Source organism: Boleophthalmus pectinirostris, unplaced genomic scaffold (genome assembly GCF_026225935.1).
Source record: "Boleophthalmus pectinirostris isolate CB_2022bp ecotype Guang Dong unplaced genomic scaffold, ASM2622593v1 HiC_scaffold_7, whole genome shotgun sequence".
Taxonomy (NCBI): domain Eukaryota; kingdom Metazoa; phylum Chordata; class Actinopteri; order Gobiiformes; family Gobiidae; genus Boleophthalmus; species Boleophthalmus pectinirostris.
In genome coordinates, this window is record NW_026571473.1 from 18,043,614 (window position 1) to 18,064,619 (window position 21,006).

Consider the following 21,006-nt stretch of genomic DNA (forward strand, 5'->3'; position numbering starts at 1 on the left):
GCCTCCTCAAACACATGCACACACCTTCCCATAGCAGCTACAGTCTGAGGGCATGTTCCATTAACAAGTATAAAATAGTAGGGTGAATGCATTTACTATTAAAAGTGAGATAACAAAAAAGGCAAACATCAAAATGAGAATATTAGATCACTCATTCAAGCATAATCACAAAGACAGCACAATAAACGTTTCCATGCCAATGTATCCAACCAGGGCTTGATACCTATTGCTATAGTGTAACATGATTTTGAACTCTACACACACACACACGCACACACACATACACACACACACACACGCACACACCCACGCACGCACGCACACACACACACACACGCACACACACATACACACACACACACACGCACACACGCACGCACGCACGCACGCACACACACACACACACGAGACAGTGAGACTAAAATCTTGCAGCAGCAGTAAGCCTAGGGCAGGCAAAAAACAATTTAACTCTCTCTGTATTCTTCTACACATATGGGATGTCATTTAGTCCTTATTTTGAGCAAAGTTCTGTTGCATATTCTTGGTCCAAATTACAGTTTTCAGTTTAAAGTATTCAGCTGACAGTTAAGTTTGTTCCCATTTATTATTGAAATAGTGAAGTGTGAAAAAGCAGGCATGGTCTGACATATGCTGCATGGAAGACTTGAATATGCAGCATGCAGACAGTGATAATTGTGGGTGCTCTCAGTTTGATTCTTGTTAACTGCCAGTTTCAACACCTGCCTTATGTTTCACTCTGCATAATAAGACTTCTATTTAAAGGGTGAAGTGAAGATGCCAAGCGAAGTGTTGCATCAAAGTGCATGAAGAAAATACCTCGATTAACAGGAGAAAATGAACCTGTTTTAGTGGTATCTTTATCAGTTAAAAGTCAATATTTCTTAGAGTGGCTGAAGCGAGTTGGAGGGCTTGGTTATACTGTTCAGAGCAGTGAGGGAGAATATCTTCAAAAGTGCAGCTCTGGCCTGCAGTGGTTTGTGAAGTGGACAAAAGAAGGGCCTCCATTTTATAATAATACACAGCGCATTATAGTTGTAAATGATGGCACTAAATGTTATGCCTGATTGACACAGGCGCATAAAGAGAGACAAAATGTGACAGAAACAATACAATGCACTTCAATTTCCACCCAGAAGTTTGCAGTGGAAGCACCAATATATCTAATAGGGTAAAGCTTGCTGCTCAGCATGCTGCAGCTTACTTAGGCTCTTTTTGATTCGCCCTTGAAGGATAGATTTAGTTGCTCTATTGAAGTTCTGGCAGTAGTAGCATCTTGCTGTGCTACTCAGACTGATGATCGCCTTCTTCCTGGCAGGTATCCAGTCTGTGCCGGTAACAATCAAACAAATGAGAATCACAGCAACTCCAAATGCTGCTGCATTTCTGCCCAGAGACAAAGTCAGACACAGCACTGGCTCTCAGACAGAGACAGCTATTAACACAATGTGACTGCATCCGGACAATGGGATGCTTTAGACCTGTGATTTACTGTTTGCTTTTATTGTTAAGATCAGAGGGTTTATTTGCATGAATCAATGTCACACACAAAGTGGATACTGATTTGGGGGTAATTTCACAGTCCAAGGCACAGCAGCACCTGCGTTTCAGTTGTAGTTTTAATCAAATAATACATTTTCTTTTCTTCAAAAGCAGAGTGGCTCAGTATGCTTACGATTTTGTAATGGATGCTTGGAGCAGTTGACTTAACAATACCTCAAGAAGAAACATTGAGAGAAGAGGACCACGAATGCTATAAGTATATTTTATATGAACACAAGAGGACTAAATGGTTTCGAAGGTTAACTGTAATCCATGAGGTAAATAACTGCTGGAATATCAGTGACATTTATGGAGAGCACAGAAATGTAAAAGTGAAATAAATAGAAACATTTATTTTTGGCATATGTTTTGTTAAAGGAATTCCATATTCTGGTGTGGAGATCTCTGTTTGGTGTCTGTTTTTCAATCCAGTAGTGTTTTACAACATTCAAAGACTGCATTAACTTGACTCACTAAATATATACGATTTGCTTTGGTAGTCTTCTAACAGCTGTCGTTGCTCTCCACTTCTATATTCTTCTTGAATGTCAGTGGGCATGAGCGTCAGTCATCTAAACCCCAGCCTGAACTGCTTAGATCACAAATGAATTCTTCACGCTGATCCCAGAACAAGTTGGTGGTGCATTTGTCACAGCCACTTTCTCTCACTTGAACTCCGAGATGTTTGCTGTAGCTCACGCTTCGCATGCTGCAGAGATGTGACAGGGCTCACTGTGTGGAGTAAGCACTGCATGCCTGATCCATTACCGCGCAAACAACCCAGACAGCAAACGTAAAAGAAAACACAAATTATACAAATACTGTTCTCTTCCTAATGATACTGATATTCTAAGCAAAACAATTATTGGAATGTTTAGTTTCACCTTTGACCTTTGCATTGAAAGAGGCACCACTGCTATGCCGCAACAGGTTAGTTCACCTGTGTTTGTTTAGTGAGCTATTACTGTTCTAACTAAAAGCCCCCGACTGTCTGAAACTACACACTGTTCATTTAGTAAGAAAAGATGTTGAATTTGCCAGGGATAGCGGTGGTCTTTGAAACAGTGGGCAAAGGTTTGTGGAGGTGCCCAGAGAGGCTTAGCTCTGCACTGGCTCCGCAGGCTGGCACATGCTCTGGCATCAAGTGTGTATTCTCAACAGGACAGCAGCGGATTAGTGTCCATTTGGACCAACAGTGTAGGCCTCAGCTTGGGGTGACATTCAACTTGAGTAGCCCAACAGTTCCGATGTTTGTATTCCATACTTTCGGAAAAGACTGCAGCAGTCGAAAATAAGTAATAATAATAATAATAATAATAATAATAATAATTGCACTTAAATTAGCATAAATAAAGCATGAAAAACAGCCCTCACTGTGCGGTGATGTAGGGTGGTGGGCTGAGCACTTGACAGAATCTTACAGCTAACCATAAGGAGGGTTCAAATAGGGCCTAGGAGAATTACTTAAATACTCTACTCGTAGCTCCTTAATGAGTAAGCAAGCCTTAATCATTCTTTAAAAACTATGAATAAATCATTAGCTCATTATGAATTAAGTATTTCTTCATGCTTTCTAAGGCTAGTTATTAGTAGTTTGTAGTTATTAGTAGTTGTTTATGTAATCCAAGATTCTGCACAAAAATGTGAAAGGTGTGGGCTATTATTGCTGTAACAATATGGGGGAGATTAGTTGACAGACACATTTCAAACATAACAACAAATAAGAGATTACGTCTTTGTCGTGACACTGTTTAGTGGGCATAGTACATGCAAAAACAACAGTGACCAAGCGACAGGTGATGCCCGACAGGAGCAAGGGCAGGACTTCCAACAAGTGAGCTAGCTGACATTTGGCATTGATGTAAAAATTACTGCTGGCTAGCATAGCATGTTGTCCTTCAATGATATGCAAGTTTACAATGTGATACTTATGTAGAGTGTCGCCCTAGAATGACCACGGTGTAGTAGGGAGGGCTTGGGTGTGGGGACAGGAGCCTTTTTTACCGTTTGATCCCAGTCGGGTACATGCAACACACAGGGAAACCACTGTGGTCCATCTGCTCGAGGCTTTAATCACTACCTCACACAAACACAAGCACTCGAGATGCCTTCCACTGCTGCTCATCTCAGAAAGCTTTTATTCACATTATTGCTTTGTGCACACACTATACTCTTGAACAACACATCTTTTTTCTTGTGCTGACCTCAAGTGAATATTGTCACTAAGCTGCTATCAGTGATAATAATGTTTCAAAACAGCATCAGCAGAGAGATCGGCACTACGGCTTTTGATAAAGAATAACCTTTTCGGAAAACAAGACAGATTTCTTCACAGCACTGGCCCGCGGCGCTGTGGACACAAAAACACGAGCCCACAAAGCACAAATCTAGCTCTGGAAATGTCACTTCATGCTTAAGCGCCCTTTTCCCCATGCTCCAAGAGAAGCGTGCGGGCAATGCAAACAAGAGACAGCTCGGACGGGTTCCAGTCTAAATGCCTACACGCTCACAGACACGTTCCACTTACTTTGTGCAAATGAAGCATTAGCTGATTGAGAAGAGTAATAATAATGCCAGCATATAAACCCCAATGAATAAATGTGTTGTGTTGGTTTACAGTTCATAATGTCACACTAAATTAAACTAGCCGAGGATAAATGTTTCCTCGGCAAACACACTGAGCTATGAGCTTTTCTTTATGGTCTTGTCGCTAATGTACTGATGCTAATAAATTTAAATGGAAATCCTGTTAGACTACATGTATTATTAATGAGAGTTAAACTCTGGTGATGATGCTGCAGTTCAACCCTGGTTTGTTCAAAGAAATCAGACTCTTTTCGTCTGCCTCTTTAGCTTAGCAAGAACATGGATTTTCTTGCACTATACACAGGGTATCCCCAGGTTTATTTTAGCATTAAAAATGCATGCCTTATGAGCGTGTCCAATTGGGACATAAATATTACATTATACTTATATTTTGTAAAATGGCATTGATAATCAGCTTAAAGTTTCCTTAGTTTTTTTTTCTTTTTGTGCACAGATATAAGAGTTTAATTTTATTACTTTATTACTAATTTATTTATAGTATATATATATATATATATTTTTTTTTTAAAAAATACTATGAAGATACTAAGAACAAAATGCAAAAAAAAAAAGCTCCATATGTATATACATTTAAAAAGCACATATAATAAATTTATGAAAATATAGATTAAAATTTTGCATAAAAAATTATCAAGTAAGATTTAAGTTATTTGACAAATTCTGGAATTAGCCAAAAGGCTACATCTTGAATGACTACATTCAGTCATACATCATTTATTATTGGGGGCAGCTGATACTTTGCCTCATCCACAGCAATTAGTGAATCAATAAAAGCTCATTGGAACAGGAACCATCCGTTCTGAAAGAGATTGGAAAAGATCGTACTGTTTGTCCAAATGTTGTTCTTGAAAATAATGGCCGCTTACGAGAGTTGACATTGCATTCTTAAATTACAGCAACCTATTTTTACCTTCTTGCCTTTGCTCCAGTATGTCTATGTCATGTGTGGATAAATTAAAATACAATGCTGTTTATTTAATAAACATTGTGATCATTTGTGTGTATTGTGAGAGAAGACTGAGCCGAGGCGTCTGATTGGATTATTGCAGGTCAGACAGGGGCTTGCACTCACTAATACCTCTTTTGTCAGCTTGTACCAGGCTGACATATCTGTTGTACAATTTCATATCACTGTCACTTTTCTAATTAATTTAGTCTATCTGCCGGTTATTGTGTTGCGTAACATCTCAGCCTACCATTTGCTGATAATGTCAACCTGAAATGACAGTTAACATTGTTTAAAGAGCTTGTAATATGACTTCATAAATTGATTCTTCACTGCTATTATTTGCTTTTCTCTTGTCAGTGTAGGAATTTTCTGTTCATCCTTTCAAGCAGAAACCTGTAATTGTTAAGTTTGGTTAGTTAGTTACCTGTCTCCTTAAATTCTTGTACTAACCTGGGACAGCAAAACTAGAAGTAAATTAAAATGACTTTAAAATTGCCATTGCAAATAAATACAAAATTGCATAGTACTGTATAATATTGCTCTGAATATGTGCCATATGTGCTATTATAGCAATTTTTTTTTCTCTTTCGTTGCATACTTTGTACAGTAATGTACCATATGAGCTGTCCACACTATACTGTAACTAGAACAAGATAAAATTTTATTTCATAGTACTGTCCATATCAAGGATCAAATATTTCACATCGGTGCTTTGTCAAACAATAAAAGAGTGGGTTTCTTAAAAAGACAGAATATGTATTTTAAAATGTGTTGCTGTAGAATTTAGGATCATTACTTCTAGGTCAAAATATTCAAATGCTAAAGGCTGGCGTCAGACTGGGCATGTTACTATGGTGAGGGCTACAACACTATTGTTTATAGCTGCACTTCAGATATGTGTTCCTATTTGACTCAGTGGGTATGAAAAATAGGTAATGATCAAAAGCCCGCAAACATCCAATGAAATCCACATAGAAAGGCACCCTGCAGTCGGTCTAAATGAGCGGGCTGGATGTGTATAAAAACACTGGTGGGGTTTACAGTGGTGTGTATGTGTGTTAGTGTGTGTGTGTGTGCGTAGACACCTGCTCCATTCTGCAGTGATGGCTCCCAGCGGGACAGAGGCTCAGCTGCTGATCACTAGGCCCTCCCTGCAGCACCAGTGGCCGACACACACGCACATGCGCACACACATGCAAGCACCGAGCTATTCCAACAAATGTGAACCCTTCAGGCCCCCCTTGCAGTGTCTCTTAGCCTCTCTGTGTTCACTGCCACTGACACACTGCATGTGCTCATATCCAGAGCAAACACGACATGATGTACACACATGCCCAAGCCAAACTCCATATGATGTTACATGAAAATACCATAATATAGCACAGTGCAGATTTATAAATATAGCTGGTGTGATGGTGTATATGTATGCTCCTCAATGAAAGCTGTCAAAACCGATATTCATAACAAATGACAAGGTTTTTGTCTGATGTGATTTTCATGCCACACGTACGTGTGACATGTGCCAAAAACAATATGGAGGGGGAAAGACTTGATATTGTTTTTAATAGCAAATTAGCAATACAGTATTATTCAACACAATCCAAATACATGGCAATGTCCAATTAATCAGCTTCTATTGTACATGCCAGTTGGCTTTCTGCTCCCTCTCTCTTTCTTCCATTATACACCATTTTCCCTGGTGTGGTACACTTTGGTTGTCTGCACCTGTTTGTATCTCAGTGACAGCGCTAAGGCTTGTGGAGCAAAAATGAACTAATTTCCTGGATATTGAGAACGCCGCAATCAAGGAAAGCGAGGAAATGTGGGGAGCGGCAGATGGAAGGGAGCTAATCATTGTTATGAAATAGAGATGACCTCCAACTATCTGCTGGCTCCTGATACGCTGCTGCACCGGCTATTCCCACACATACACAAAAACAAATCTCCTTTGTTTGTTGAGATGAACCTAACTTTGAGATGCAACTGTGTTTTTTAATGTTTGAACAGAATTGACTGGAGTTGTTAAACAAAGGCGCGTGTCACATGGAGAACGGCAGCTGCCTGCAGTTGGTAATCAGTGAAGCTTTCTACAAATTAACAACATTCAGATCTGAAGCATAGCGCAATGCAGCTTTTTTGAGATAAAAATTTTATTCCCTTTGCACAATATAATTTGAAATGCACTCTCTGTGCATGCTTGGCCATCTCAGTGCTGTAAACTAACACTGCAGTCTAAAGAGGAACGCTGGCTAAAATTTTATTAATTGCAAATATTCTATGTGTGGCTCAGCTCTGATGGATTCTGAATTTAATTTGGTGGAGGCTCTTTGGTGTCCAGCAGCTTGTAGCCAAATGAGCACAAATGAGATTCCATGTCATACTGACCACCACCAAAAAGACATTCACATACATACATAACTGTTAAAAATATTTTATTTTTGCCAGTTAACTGTAAGAGAAGTTCAGATAGGTTTACTATTTATAATATATCAACGTTTATACTTATCTACAAAACTTTTAGATACATTTGGTTGTTCAAGTTTAAAATTTGGTAAAAACACAGTATTTTAAGCTTCAACAATCTGAAGCCAACTGAATCTTCCAGCGCATTTATCTAATGTATGCAAATGATCTGGCTGAGCTTAATGAAGGCACCATTAATCACTATAACGATGCTCTTTCTTAACCAGGGTAATCATGCACACACAGCAGCAGCAGCCTCTCCAGTGCTCACACAAGCATATGACCAGGACATACACACTCGCCTACACACCACACGGCATGCTCCATGACCAGCTCCATCACATGGGCAACTACAACCACCAGAAACTGGGCAGAATGACTCTGCTAAAGCCAGTTTCCATTTTCATTTGTAAATACACATTTGCTTCTCTGTTTTCAAATAGCATAAACTGTAGAGAAATTAGAGTGACTGAAAGAATCTGGTTAAATTATAATTTTAAATAAAATTATTCTCTCATCAAATATTTTCAAATGGTAATCATATTTATGTAATAAAATCAGGTAATTGGCTCCTTTGGTTGCAACAAATAATTCATAGCCCACTGGCTTTTAGCAAATCATTGATAAGGATGGCTGCGAATCTGAATAAGGCAAACATTCATTTTATGTGTTCTGCAATGACAACAACACGCTGAACAAATTCAAAAGCTCAAATCAAAACAGACTTTTAAAGCCCGACTCCTGGTGGACATATTTCAGTCCTTATCCGCACATTTGCATAGAGTTGTTGGGGCACCCTTGGGTACAGTGAGCACATGACAGGGGGATGTGGAGGCTTCCGGGGGGCTCTAGGGTGTGGATCTGAGCCAGTGTGAAGACAGCTGAACCAATGCACAAGCCTACAGCCCATTAGACACCCACCGCTCCGTGTTGCCTTAATGCAGCGGGGCAGGGATTTTGGCTTTCCCCAAAATGCTCAGGGTGTTCTTGTATAAATGGTCATTTACACAGGAAGAAAATGGGTAATGATGACCTGAAAGTTTTTACTGTGAAGGAAATAACCTCTATGAATTAAAATTCTAAATACTTTTGCTATAACTATGTTGTTCATAATATACATTCTTAAAACTGTGTTTTATAATTTTTGGTTAATACAAAATCCAACATTTAATTTAGTTTGAAAGCTAAATAGAAAACTCACAAATGTGCACAAACTGGTTCACAGGCTGCCCTCATTCCCCTGATATCAGTCTGACTGGCAGATACTAAATACAGAGTAGGCGTTCATAATTGAACAAACATAACAATGTAAATATTTACTAATACTATCCACTGGGAATACAAGCTCCAGCTCCACATCGATTTGTCTTTTTCTGCCCTTTTGCCATTTTTCCTCATGCACACTGTCTGCCTACTTTTCCCATATGTGCTGTGTTTTACATTTAGTCTGCCTTTGCTCATTTATGGGAATATCATTAGATTTACTAGAAGTGAACTGAAGCCAATTTAAAGAGATGTTCAATAAAGAAGCCACTGAAATAAAGGGAGGGAGTATGTTTTAAGAGCTACTGTCCATAGAATGCCAGTGTTTTGAGATGCTGCTCTCACACACACACAGACACACACACACACACACACACACACACTCACACACGTGTACTCAGAAATGGAAAGATCCGGGAGGAAAGAGCATGTAGAAAGGAAGAAGGGATAGTGAAGGACTCCAAAGAGGTACTTAAACAAAGCAGAATGTAACAGTTTTTACTAAATACATTTGTAGTAATAATGTAATGCAAACTTGCACTCAAGACACTCCAGGTATTCCCAAGAAGGCACTTTTCCTGGCACACAGGTAGTTACAAAAGGGGACAAAGTCTAATTTTAAATTCATGAGGATGCACGTGAGAAGCATAGTAGTTGGTTTGGTTTCTTGCCTCCTGAGTTCACTTCATCTTCTTTTTACAAATATAAGTGTCTAGTGGCTACGGGCACACAGAGTAGCACGGACACACGGACAGCACACAACATCACACATGACAGAATGGTTGGCAGCAGATGTACAGAGGTGGCATGAGAAAGAGGAGATAAGCAAAAGCAAGTGTCTTTACCTCATTGCTCAACAAGGCGGCGTTGAGTGTTCGGCTTATTTCAAACATATTCAGTGATTTGGGTGGTTCAGTCCTGTTTTTGAAATGATCAGTTTCTCTTTAGTTCTTTGCCTCCTTCCGGCGTTTATCTCTTGGCAGTTGCGGAGTCAGTCCCAGCAACGAAAAAAGAAAGAAAGAAAAATTAAATCAATTGAAAAATAGGGGAAGAAAAAATCCTGTATTGTTTTTTTTAATTTTCTGAATGGTAATTTTGTTCAGTCCTATTCTGTCTGCCCCTTGTCTGCTAGGTTCACCGCTGTGGGCTGTGGCTGTGGTGGCGTCTGCCCGCTCTCCGCGCACGTCTAAGGAGTCAATATGTTGTTTTTAATCTCCTCAGAGTCAGCACATTAAAACAGGCACTCAGGCAGGCGGTGGCTTGGGCTGGCTGGCTCCCTTATCTGTCCTCCGCACACTGGCTCACACAATACGCTCCGATCCTCACACTGCTCGCTAGCAGATTAGCCTGTCCCAAAACATAGCAGTTAGTTTAAACTGCCCTCCCTTTAGCTCTTTCTCTCTCTCTTCTGCATCACTCCTCCTGGCTCTTTCCTCCCTCTCTCACTCCATCGCTCCCCACATCACTCTCTCTCTCGCTCAACTCGCCGTCGTCCAAGTGCTCACGCATCTATGCAGCTACAGTTCGCCAAGCGACCACAAGGTGGGAAGACTGTTCTAACAACTGCAAAGATATTGCCACCTCATACATCCATACCTTCTTTGTGCCACTCCTTTATTGATTTTTTGATGAGAAACACACAGAATGTAATACATTATCTGTTAATTGGATGATCTATCAAAAAAAGTTGTGGTTTTAAAGCCTAAAACATTTTTTTTATGTGCTTAAGTTATGTGTAAAATCACCTGATGAAAGGAGATACCGTGAGAATGCATAATACAGGTTTAGGTGAAGAGTTTCTGGGAGAAGTAACTGACTGTGGACATGAAGGTCAGGTCCTTCACTGTGCTCCTCAGCAGGGTGTGGCACTGTGATGACGAAGCAGCCACTCACTGTTGAGGCAGGAGATCCCGGCTGCACTAAGTAAACAGAGAGAAGTCAGCTTGTGCCAAGGAAGTGATTCACCACATTACTGTCAAGTGTAGGTGACTCCCATTAACACTATGTCATTGCTATGTGTAGATATGTGTAAACCACAAATCTGATTTTATCTTGCATTTGTCAAAATCTATTAATGTGTATTTATTCTCACTGATTTGAATGTGCTTTTTTGCTCTTGGATCAGAATGGAAGAAACCACCAGCTAATAGCAGCCTATTGACACTGGACCATCTGCTCAGATGGACAGTGTCCAGCAGAGTGGAGCGTAGGGAGGGAGAGAGACACACAGGAAGTGACACATTTAGAGACAAAGATAGGATAAAAGACAAAGCTATTATTGATCCCACTGTATTATAAAATATATTTCTGGTATAGTTTCTATACATAAGGGAAAAAACACACAGTAGTTCAATTATGTTTAGTTCAACAACTGAACTTTTCATTAACTTAGTATATAGCTGTCGATTATTTAAGTGCTAGCTTTTTTCCATATGCAGTTGCGGGCCTCCTCCTCCCTGTTCAGGATAGTTGTCTCTGGGGAGAGCTGTGCTGAAGCCTGAGGGGAGCTGTCAGATGAATGATGCAGAGTGAGCTCTGATTCCTCAGTCAGCTGCTTCTCAAAGCTTCCTCTCTGACCCACGCTCTCCCCTGAGCCCCTGAATGCTGTCACCATAGTGATTCTGTGTGTACGGCCCCTGTTCCTCGCACCAGCCTGTCTCACCCTTCAGCTCCAGCTCTCTGTATACTTACACTTTGATTTGTGCTTGACTTCCCCCTTACACTGATGATGAGCTCCATGTGTGGACGTTCTTGGATGGTCACAGCAAAAGTGATTTTTCCTGTAACTTTAGAAGACAAAAAACCCCAAACAAATAACATTTATTTTTCAAATACAGACATATTCGTTACATTTTTTTCTTGGTATCCTGTTGTCTAGCCACAAATGCTGGTTTACATGATCATTTTGCAGTTACAGAGAAGACTGAAAGAAAGAAATTCCTTTGCAATGTCAAAGCCACAGTTTCCCCAGGAGCTTTTGATGTGTTCCGCATTTGTCCTCCAAAGAAAGTTATCTGTGTTGGTATGATTAGATCATCAAAATGTGAGACTATAGTGTACACTATCACTATATTAATGTGTTCATCAAATCATTGCTGCTCTTTTCTAAGATCTGTGACAGACTTATAGACAGTGAGTGAGAGTGAACTATCAACTTATAAAAACAACAGCTCTAATTTACTGCATTCAAATTCATTTTCAATTACTAACACTATGCGTGGTCTCTAAAACATGCAATATGGTGTTTTGTTAGTTAGCCAATTTTTGTTATAATGTCTGTATGAACATTTCTCATACAATGCGGCTTATCATCAGTTCAGATAGATTCACTGAGAAAAAATATGTGCTTTCATTGTTTTGTTAAATAAAGTGTGGCAGACAGACAGCTCTTCAATTTTAAGGAGATTTTACACAGTGACTCTATCTCCTCTCCTTGTCATTAGAAAAATAATCAGCCTGACCTATCTGTTCACCAGCCTGTTGATGCTCACCATCAGATACAGATCACACACACACACAGAAAAAAAAAAGTCATTGGTCTTTCTCAGCCCTGATTCATTTAGTGTTGCTACACAGGTTATAAGCTGAAAATTAGAATGAGCCAGTATGTTTTCAGACTGCTGCTCTCATTTTATGTACTTAATCAGGTGCAGCCAAAGTGATGGGAAAGGAATCAACTGAGGCTTGATTGGCCTTGATGACATCTATGCTCCAATTGTCTAGAAATCCCCCTCTAATCAATGTGTAACCCTGAATCATGTTTTCTTCATTACTCATGTTTCACAGGTATTGTTGCCATAGGACAAGGCCGGTATAGCCAATAGAAATTAATGAATGAATCGATATAAATATATAGCCTCCTATATTGATAATTTAAACAAAAGCTAGCTGTGTTGCTAATATGTCAAATTAAACACGTGGGTGCTGTTTAGGCATGTGCTTAGGCTATATATCATAGATAGGTTACTTTTTTTTTTTTCTTTAAATCCTTCTTGTAATAAAAATATTAAACTTCTGTCCCTGAAAAATAACTTACCAACCGGTTTTGCCTGAAAGAGCCGTGTATCGGAGGGCGCTGTGCTGATGGAGAGGACTTCACCGCTGCATGCTCTTCCTCTGTTGTCTTGGCAACGCGGGGAGAGCGTCGGCTGCTTTAGCTCAGAGGAAGAAGATGGAGGAGAACCCTGTTCGAGACGGCGACACTGGTGTGTAATAACTCAGCCTAAATAGCTTTATTTTTGGCTAAATTGAGCTAACATCGCCCTGCTTTCCAACATAAGTAGCATCCCTGTTTAGATATTTCTGTGCATGATACTGATGCTGTTAATGCTATATGCTATCCACTCTAGCTAGGTTAGCTGCATGTAAACAACCTAATTTCAGCAGGTTTGTTTATGATCTAACACCAGAGCCACTGCCGTCGCCTTTGTCCAAATAAAAGAGACGCCATGCACTTATTTTACCATGTTCATGCCTGTCTATTAGAAGAGATCGTGTGGTGCAGGTTAGAGAGGATGTTGGCGAGTGCTAGCTATAGCTCAATAATTACCTGGATTAGGCAGCTGTCCCACCTGAATAGAAGTTGCGCAAAAATTAGTTGCTGGAGGTCTAGATTTTCTATGTGCACAGACAAGTCCCTGACCAAGAACGATTTATTTTAAAAAAAAAATATTTCAGGTGAATGTTAATGAAAATGATTATTAATTATGCACCAATAATACGTCAAAATGCATAATGCATCTTTTTTATCAGCATCACTGACCGCGATTACATCACTAAAATTTGATCAATATCTGTTTTCTTAGCTGCACAATTTCATGTGAGTAATCAAAAGGACTATGACCAGAGAAACAATGATTAAAAAGAAATCAGATGATTTTGCTCTTTATATTTCATTTTAATTATATTTTAACTCCAAAAACAGATTTTGAGTGAAACTGCAGCCATTATTATGTGTATTCCATTTTAAGTATATTCTTGTTTTTTCTTCAGGCAGTGACACTGGAGCAGAGGATGCTTTGGTGGGGAATGTCAACAAGCTGACAGTGAGCCCTCCTGGTTTCTCGGGATCGCCACGGAAAGGTCATCTGATTTTTGATGCTTGCTTTGAGAGTGGTGAGTACCACAAGTGAAGATGTATATGTAATACAAGCCTTTCAGTGCAATTGCTCCTTTGTTTTTGCCCTCAAATATATGTGCCTTCTGCACATAGCGCTCTCACTGAATGTGGTAATGTGGGATTGGCTGAACAACAGGTGATATGTTTGCTTTTTACTTTAAATCATGCAAATACTTGTGCATCATTATAAGACCGTGTTGGAAATTATAGTTTCTGTTCTGATAAAAAAAAAAGCTAGAGAAGCACAGACATTGATTAATGGGCCCTGAGCCCCACATGGAGATCAGCTAACATACCAGTATCTCTGGCTCCGGATGTATCCTCTGAATGATTTATGAAACTGATATTAATCTCTTTCCAGTAAATGCTTTACTAAAGTTAGCAAGGAGATATGAAGGCACATTTGGCATCCAATGTTAAATGAATGCAGAGCACTTTTATGTACAACATGTATTTAATTCTGTTGAGAGACAGGTTCATATACAATGAATGCATTTACCATAACCAGATAGTTGCAATAGGTAAACTCAAGAATATAAATGTCCAGTATGTATTTTGCATATGTTGAAGGAATGGTCTATAGGCTTATGGACAGTTTTCCATGTATTAGGTTTGTATGAGGGTTAGCAGTATCAGTGACAGAAATAAAATTGGAGACTGTGGAGCTTTGATCCTATGCATTGCATGTTGTACAAATGAACATTCCTCAAAGCTATTGGAATGGTGTTTTGTGACAGCAGCTTTATATGTTAGTCATCCAAAAGTGATTACACAGCAGGGCACTATTTTGTAAAGAGGCATTCATTTAAAATTTTGCTTTAAAGCCCTGCTTCATTTCCTTCAATTTGGTTGCTTGCTTAACACCAGTTTCTACCCTATGTATGTTTTGTGTACCCCAGCATTTATTTTGTTGTATGGTGCAGTACAGACTACAATATAATTGGTTTATTAAAATAGACAGTGGTAATGTAATGTGTTTGCCAAAGCCCTGAAGCCTCATTTGCATTTAGATGAGGCTTAATTCACTTTATTGTCAGCTCTACACCGAACAAGTCAGTGGTGGTCTTCAGATTTTTTCACAGTTAGAATACTGGCTAAAGGTCCTCTGACACATAGGCCCTCTGGCACATTAAAGTACCTTTCTTCAGTGTATTGAGGTTGGATTGAAACTGTTAAGTTGGCATTTTTTTCTAGCTTATTTTCTTAACTATTTCAATGCTTTAGTTTAATGTGTTGCATGATTTTTGTGACAATCGTGCTGCTCTTTTTAACCCTCAATGAAATGCAAATGTACTCTGACTCTCATTTATATGATTTTTATGCTACTTAGCACAGTGCATATAATCATTGTGGTGAACAGAAGATTTGGCTAATCTGTAAACACTAAGTCATGGTCTATTGTTGTGTGTTGTGTCAGGAGGCAGAGATCCATGAAAGAGATAAGGGAAGCCTAATTGTTTCTGGAGTGAAATCCAAATGGCATTCTTATCTTGTCTTGTCACATTTGTTTCGTCATACACTCCAACTATTGACATTTTCCACTAAATCCCAAATTCTTTTGTGTGCATGTCCTCCTCATAGGGCACTACCTATAGTACCATCTGTCTTCTCTTTCAGTGGTGAATGACAGTGACAGTAATTTTTACTGAACCTATACCTAATAAATAAATATGGTAATATGCTGTATGGGAGGCACTGAGTAATAACATCCATGATATGTCCACCTATAGCACAGCTGTGAGGATAAGCTCTTGCCACCTGCCACTCTGCTCTCCTATTAGAAACAACAGATAAACATAGAACATTTCAAGTCTTCATAAGGACACTTATACCTGAAGAGACAGAATTGGTCTGAGCTCCTTGTACAGTATGTGCCCTTTGTGGGCTTTACCTTACTCTGGGGTAATGATAATTAATGAAGCTATTCTCTATTGTGGAGATTAAGAGAAAAATAAATCAACCCAGAAGTGGCTGACAGAGGATAAGTAATGAGGATAAATAACACAATGTTCCACAGTGCACCTTTCATGAAGATTTTACTGCATAGGTTTGTGTTTTCCTGTAAATGAGTGTAATGTAAAAAATAATGTATAAAATCTCTCTTTTATTTTCTCTAAACTTTCAGACTTGACATGACACCAGAGCTAGCTCAGATTCTCCTAAATATCCTTAAATGCATTAACTTTATCAATGTGCTGGCAATTGCACAGTCTGCTGCCTCCGATTGTGTCCACCTCTTTGTTGTTTTGTATTGCTCACCAACTTGAGAGCGGCTGCGCTGACGATTTCCAAAAGAAGATGCATTGGTGTGAGTGTGAGGGGGCTCTCCTGACGTCTGATGTATTGAGAGGCACTCTGGCTCTCTCTGTCTCTCTTACATGTCCTTGGCAGTGGAGCAGCTTCACTGCTCAAATCACTAAATGGCCTCTCCAGTTTTCCCTTTTAGCACTTTTCTTCTCTTCTCTCCTTCTTTTGAGACAGCCATGCACTATGGAGATAAATTTGTGTTGTCTGGAGACTGTTGGCAAGAACATTGCTTTTGATTTATGTTATTTATAGGCCATTTGTATCCATAAGAGATTACTCTTTATTATTATTGTGGTTTTTATTATTGTCATCTCATATCTTTTGTTTTCTGCAGGCATTATTACAGGTTTTTATATCCGTTTTCATATATCACACCAGAAGCTTTTTGCAGCTTGTGGTGGAGTTTTTGACAAAAATGATTGTTAAATGGTGCAGCTTGAAATTGACATTTAGTTCTTCTAGTTTGCTTAAATTATGTCTGCTTTATTCATGTAAAAATCTACTAAGTAACAAACTGTACCAAAAATTTTTGGGGTCTAACTGTGCAATTACCAACCATTCAGGATTGTGTTTGATTGATGGTACACTGAAAATAAGGGTGTGAAAAAAGATAAGTCACAATACAAAAATGTTCTCATTTTTTATACCACGGAAAAGGCTCATTACCGATATTGAAATAGTTTTTTAACATTATCGTGTGGACTTATACAAGCTTTGACGTAGTTCAAGAACTATTTAGGAAGGACCCGGTTTTGTTGTTTTTTGTGAACTGATACTTTTGATACAAATGAGTTTTGATATGTCAAGAAGCTTGTGGGCAAGCCACTAATCTATAGTGTTTTAACTGATAAAATAGCACTGTGAATACTGCCATAAAATTAACCTGTACATCCTGATCCTATATCCAACCATTATAAAACTATTTAAGCAGCTTCTTATTATCTATTCTGGCCTGTGCTACTGTCTAATCACTTAGCAAACGTACAGCTAACTTGCACTGTTTTGTAGATACCTCCCTCAGCAGAAACCTGCACAAACAATCTCAGCGTTTTGTAAAGTAAATTGTTGATGGCTGATATAATGCCAGGAGACCCTGTCGGCATCTCATCTTCTCCAAATGTCACTAAATGTTAGCTGCTCTGAGAAATGGTCAGTAATGAAAGTGTTCGATTGGGAATTGTATCAGGTCTGGAAAAGGTTGATGGACAAATATTGTAGAAATGAAATCAAATGGCACTGTTGTTTACTTCATGATGTCACATAAACAGGTTTGACTTTGTTGATATTTTTAAATTTGTTGCTCAGGGCTATTTGGTGTTCTAAATGTACTCTGGAACATGGCTTCTCTCTGGCTCTGGGCCCGCCTCTAGCATTGTGACGAGAGTGTTAAAAAAAAAAACACCAAACTTTCAGTTTTACACAAATGGCACTTCCACACAGACTCTGACTGATTCATCCAGGAATCCATCCTATTCCCAGCGACATCAACACTTTTGGAGTTGGCGTTTCATTTGTCATCCCAGATCATGCATTTTGGGAAAATAGGCCGGATTTGTAATGCTTTACTAGTTGTGTTTTGCTAGCTGTCTGTATTTATTCTGCTGATTTATTTTGAAAAGCTCTCTTCGAGATGAGCTTCATTGATGTGCCAAGGTTTGTTTGATAGCACAAATTCTTGTACAGAATATACTTCCACAGTGAAGGCTGAGATACTGACAGGAGGAGGGATTTTGATCAGATGTATTTGGTGGGATTCCAAGCAGCTGTCTAGTAGGTCTGCTGCCGCTCACAGTAAACACCACTGAAATTCACTCCTTGGGGGCTCTATCAGTCATCAGGAGGGTCTATAGATATTTCAAATAGTATACATAAGTGCTGTAGGTGTGTATGGGAAATATGTTCAACAACAATTCAATCTTATGTGTATTACAATGTTATTTTGTACAATCAGAATTATCTGTAACTAGTTTTATAAAGACAAGATACAGTTAGGTTACATAATAATAGTTAATATTTAATGGTTAACACTACATTTCCGCTAATCTGTTCTATAATTTTATTTTCTAAAATGAAAACAAATTGGGTGTAAATGATGCCGCAGCAGCATTTATATTTATGTTCCACCCAAATTTGGCACCATCCTTACACTCCTGCTTAGACAGAGAATCCCATCTCAAAAGACTGTCTGTGTTCAAATTTGTCAAATTATGATTTAAATATTCCATATCCCCCGGTATGAAAGGGATTAGTTAGGTTTTTTTTTTTTTCAAATAATGGGATCAGTTTTATACTTTTATTTTTACACATTTTTTACAGACTGAGCTCCATGTATTACTTAATATCTCTTGGTGGGGTGCCTTACAAAATGATTGCTGAGAAATACATTGATGTTGTGCCAGGTCCCTGAATGGCGTTGAGAGCTGCCTCTCTCTGCTCTTTCAGGAGCTTGTAACATGTGCTGCTGCATTTGCTAGTAGCTCCTCTGGACTCAAAAGCTGCTCCTCATTGGGTTCATCTGCATTGTTTCAAACTGTAAAATTCAGTCTTCATCCTCCTCTGAATTTATTGCACCAGTAGTAGCAGAATTTGAATATTTAAAAAAAAAGACACCATTTAGAGAAATTCCACAAGAAAGTTTGTACTTGGGCTTCAAAAGTATTAAGAAACAAGAAAACCTTTTAATCTGAATTATTTATATTTTAACACACAGCACTTTTATAAATCACATTATTGTTCTAGACTCCACAGGAATCCAATGCGCCTGATGAAGACCAAGGGCCGAAACACTGATTGTTGAACTCCACAGGTGAAAGTGCCCCTGGAGCAGAGCATGTTCCTCTTTCATAATGAGATGCTGCTGAGTCCTGGTCAGGAGCATTTACTGCTTTGTTGCACAGGGCTTTAGCTCGTTTAAACCGGTGCTGTCCTATTTGAAGTGATTTGCTTGCTTGGTCAAACACACTCACTAGAATAAGCGCCTTGGTCTGTTGTGTACTCCAGTGTTCTCTTTCCTGTCCTTGCTGACCCACTGGTTTCTGGCCGCAGATTCTTTCCTCTCTTGTTTCTGCTCCTTTCTCACAGTGGCTCCCTGTGTTCCTAAACTCATTACAGAGCAATCAGCCCCAGGCGTTGAAGTGTGCGCCCAGAGGGAGCAATAACTGTAAATAAACAGTACTGCGGGCTCTTCAATAACATGTTACCACGACGATAATGCACCTTCTTAGTGTGCCTGTTGACCTTCTGTGTGCCTCAGGCTTTGCCAAGGACTCCTTAGCTTTACACTTTTATCTCTGCTTGCTCCAGACGCTGCTCCTGCAGCACCAGAGCCCTGAACAGATTACTTCTGCACCAACCTGAGAGGACAGAGGACAGGAGAATAAGGAGAAAAAATGCTGCCACTGAGCACAAAATGCACTATAGAACAGCAAAGATCACTTGTCGCTTTAGTGGAGCTCCGACCTTTCTATTTGATATATATGTGTGTGTGTGTGTGTGTGTATATATATATATATATATGTATATACACATATATAATATTAATGTGTTTCACCTGTTTTCACCATGTGTCTCACCTTCCACAGTGATTGGTCTCTCTCACTTTCATCTGGACTGAGATGTCCATTGTTTTTCCCGGTATCTGCTGTAGCCACTAGCCTCTAGTTTCTCGTTTCCTGATATTACCATCGCTTGGTATTGCGATGTCCACCACCATGGCTCTGCTCTGTTGTTTACCCACCACCATTATGTCTGGTTGGTTCGCCATCATCATCCTGTCAGTCTGTATCTGAAAGTCCCACAGGATCTTGGCTCGGTCATTCTCCACAAACTTTGGAGGTGTTTCCCACCTTGATCCTGGGGTCTCCAGCCCGTACTCTGCACAGATGTTTCTGTACACTATGCCCGCCACGTGGTTATGTCGCATGTATGCTTTCCCTGCCAGCATCTTACACCCCGCACTTATGTGCTGAACTGTCTCAGGAGCCTCTTTGCACAGCCTACACCGTGGGTCTTGTCTGATGTGGTAGATCTGGGCCTCTATTGCTTGAGTGCCCAGGGCCTTTCCTGAGCAGCCAGAATCAGTGCCTCTGTGCTGTCCTTCAGACCAGCCATTTCAAGCCATTGGTAGGATTTCTTGATATCAGTCACTTCAGTTATGTTCTGGTGGTATGCCCTATGTAGGGGCTTATCCTGCCATGATGGTCCCTCCAGCACCTCTTCCTCTGAACTCCACTGTCTGAGACATTCTCTGAGCACGTCATCTATCGGGGCCTTGTCCTTGATGTACTCAAGGGGCTTGGATGTTTCATCCTGTACAGTGGTTCCCACACTCACCGATATTATCAGCCAATATGGGCTCCTGGAGACATATCGGCTATTGGCCGATATGTCGATATGTCTGTGATATTTACAGACAGATAAATGTCCTAATATGTGGCTCTGCATCAGTATTTATCTGTGGAATCATTTGTCTGTGTGTGTGTCCGTACTGTCACTGAACACACCCCCACAGTCACTTCATTCACGTGTTCTTGTTTGCACCTGCAGCCGTGCGCAACACTTATTTTCTTTTTCTGGAAAATCGGTTTGAGTCTTACGGTTACGGTGGTGTATTGCTCTCACTCCCCAAAAAATATTTTGGCAATATTTTGGCTCAGTATCACGTAATTACGTGAAAAGTTTCACGTTATAACGTGATAATTTCACGTTATAACGTGAAAATACCACATCATGAAATAAC

The 21,006-nt window shown here is 39.6% G+C and overlaps 2 protein-coding genes across 2 annotated transcripts in view; one reads left to right on the plus strand and one right to left on the minus strand.

The window, feature by feature from the left end:
* elavl4 (ELAV like neuron-specific RNA binding protein 4) overlaps positions 1-9,754 on the minus strand; it is a 60,703-nt gene extending 50,949 nt beyond the window's left edge. Inside the window, exon 1 of the mRNA XM_020924760.2 lies at positions 9,688-9,754. Within this exon, the coding sequence (XP_020780419.2) occupies positions 9,688-9,735 (48 nt within the window). The 5' untranslated portion in view covers positions 9,736-9,754. The remainder of the gene's footprint in view (positions 1-9,687) is intronic.
* A 3,259-nt stretch (positions 9,755-13,013) lies between these two features.
* agbl4 (AGBL carboxypeptidase 4) overlaps positions 13,014-21,006 on the plus strand; it is a 212,131-nt gene continuing 204,138 nt past the window's right edge. Inside the window, exons 1-2 of the mRNA XM_020924661.2 lie at positions 13,014-13,047; positions 13,835-13,957. Coding sequence (XP_020780320.2) covers positions 13,014-13,047; positions 13,835-13,957 — 157 coding nt within the window. The remainder of the gene's footprint in view (positions 13,048-13,834; positions 13,958-21,006) is intronic.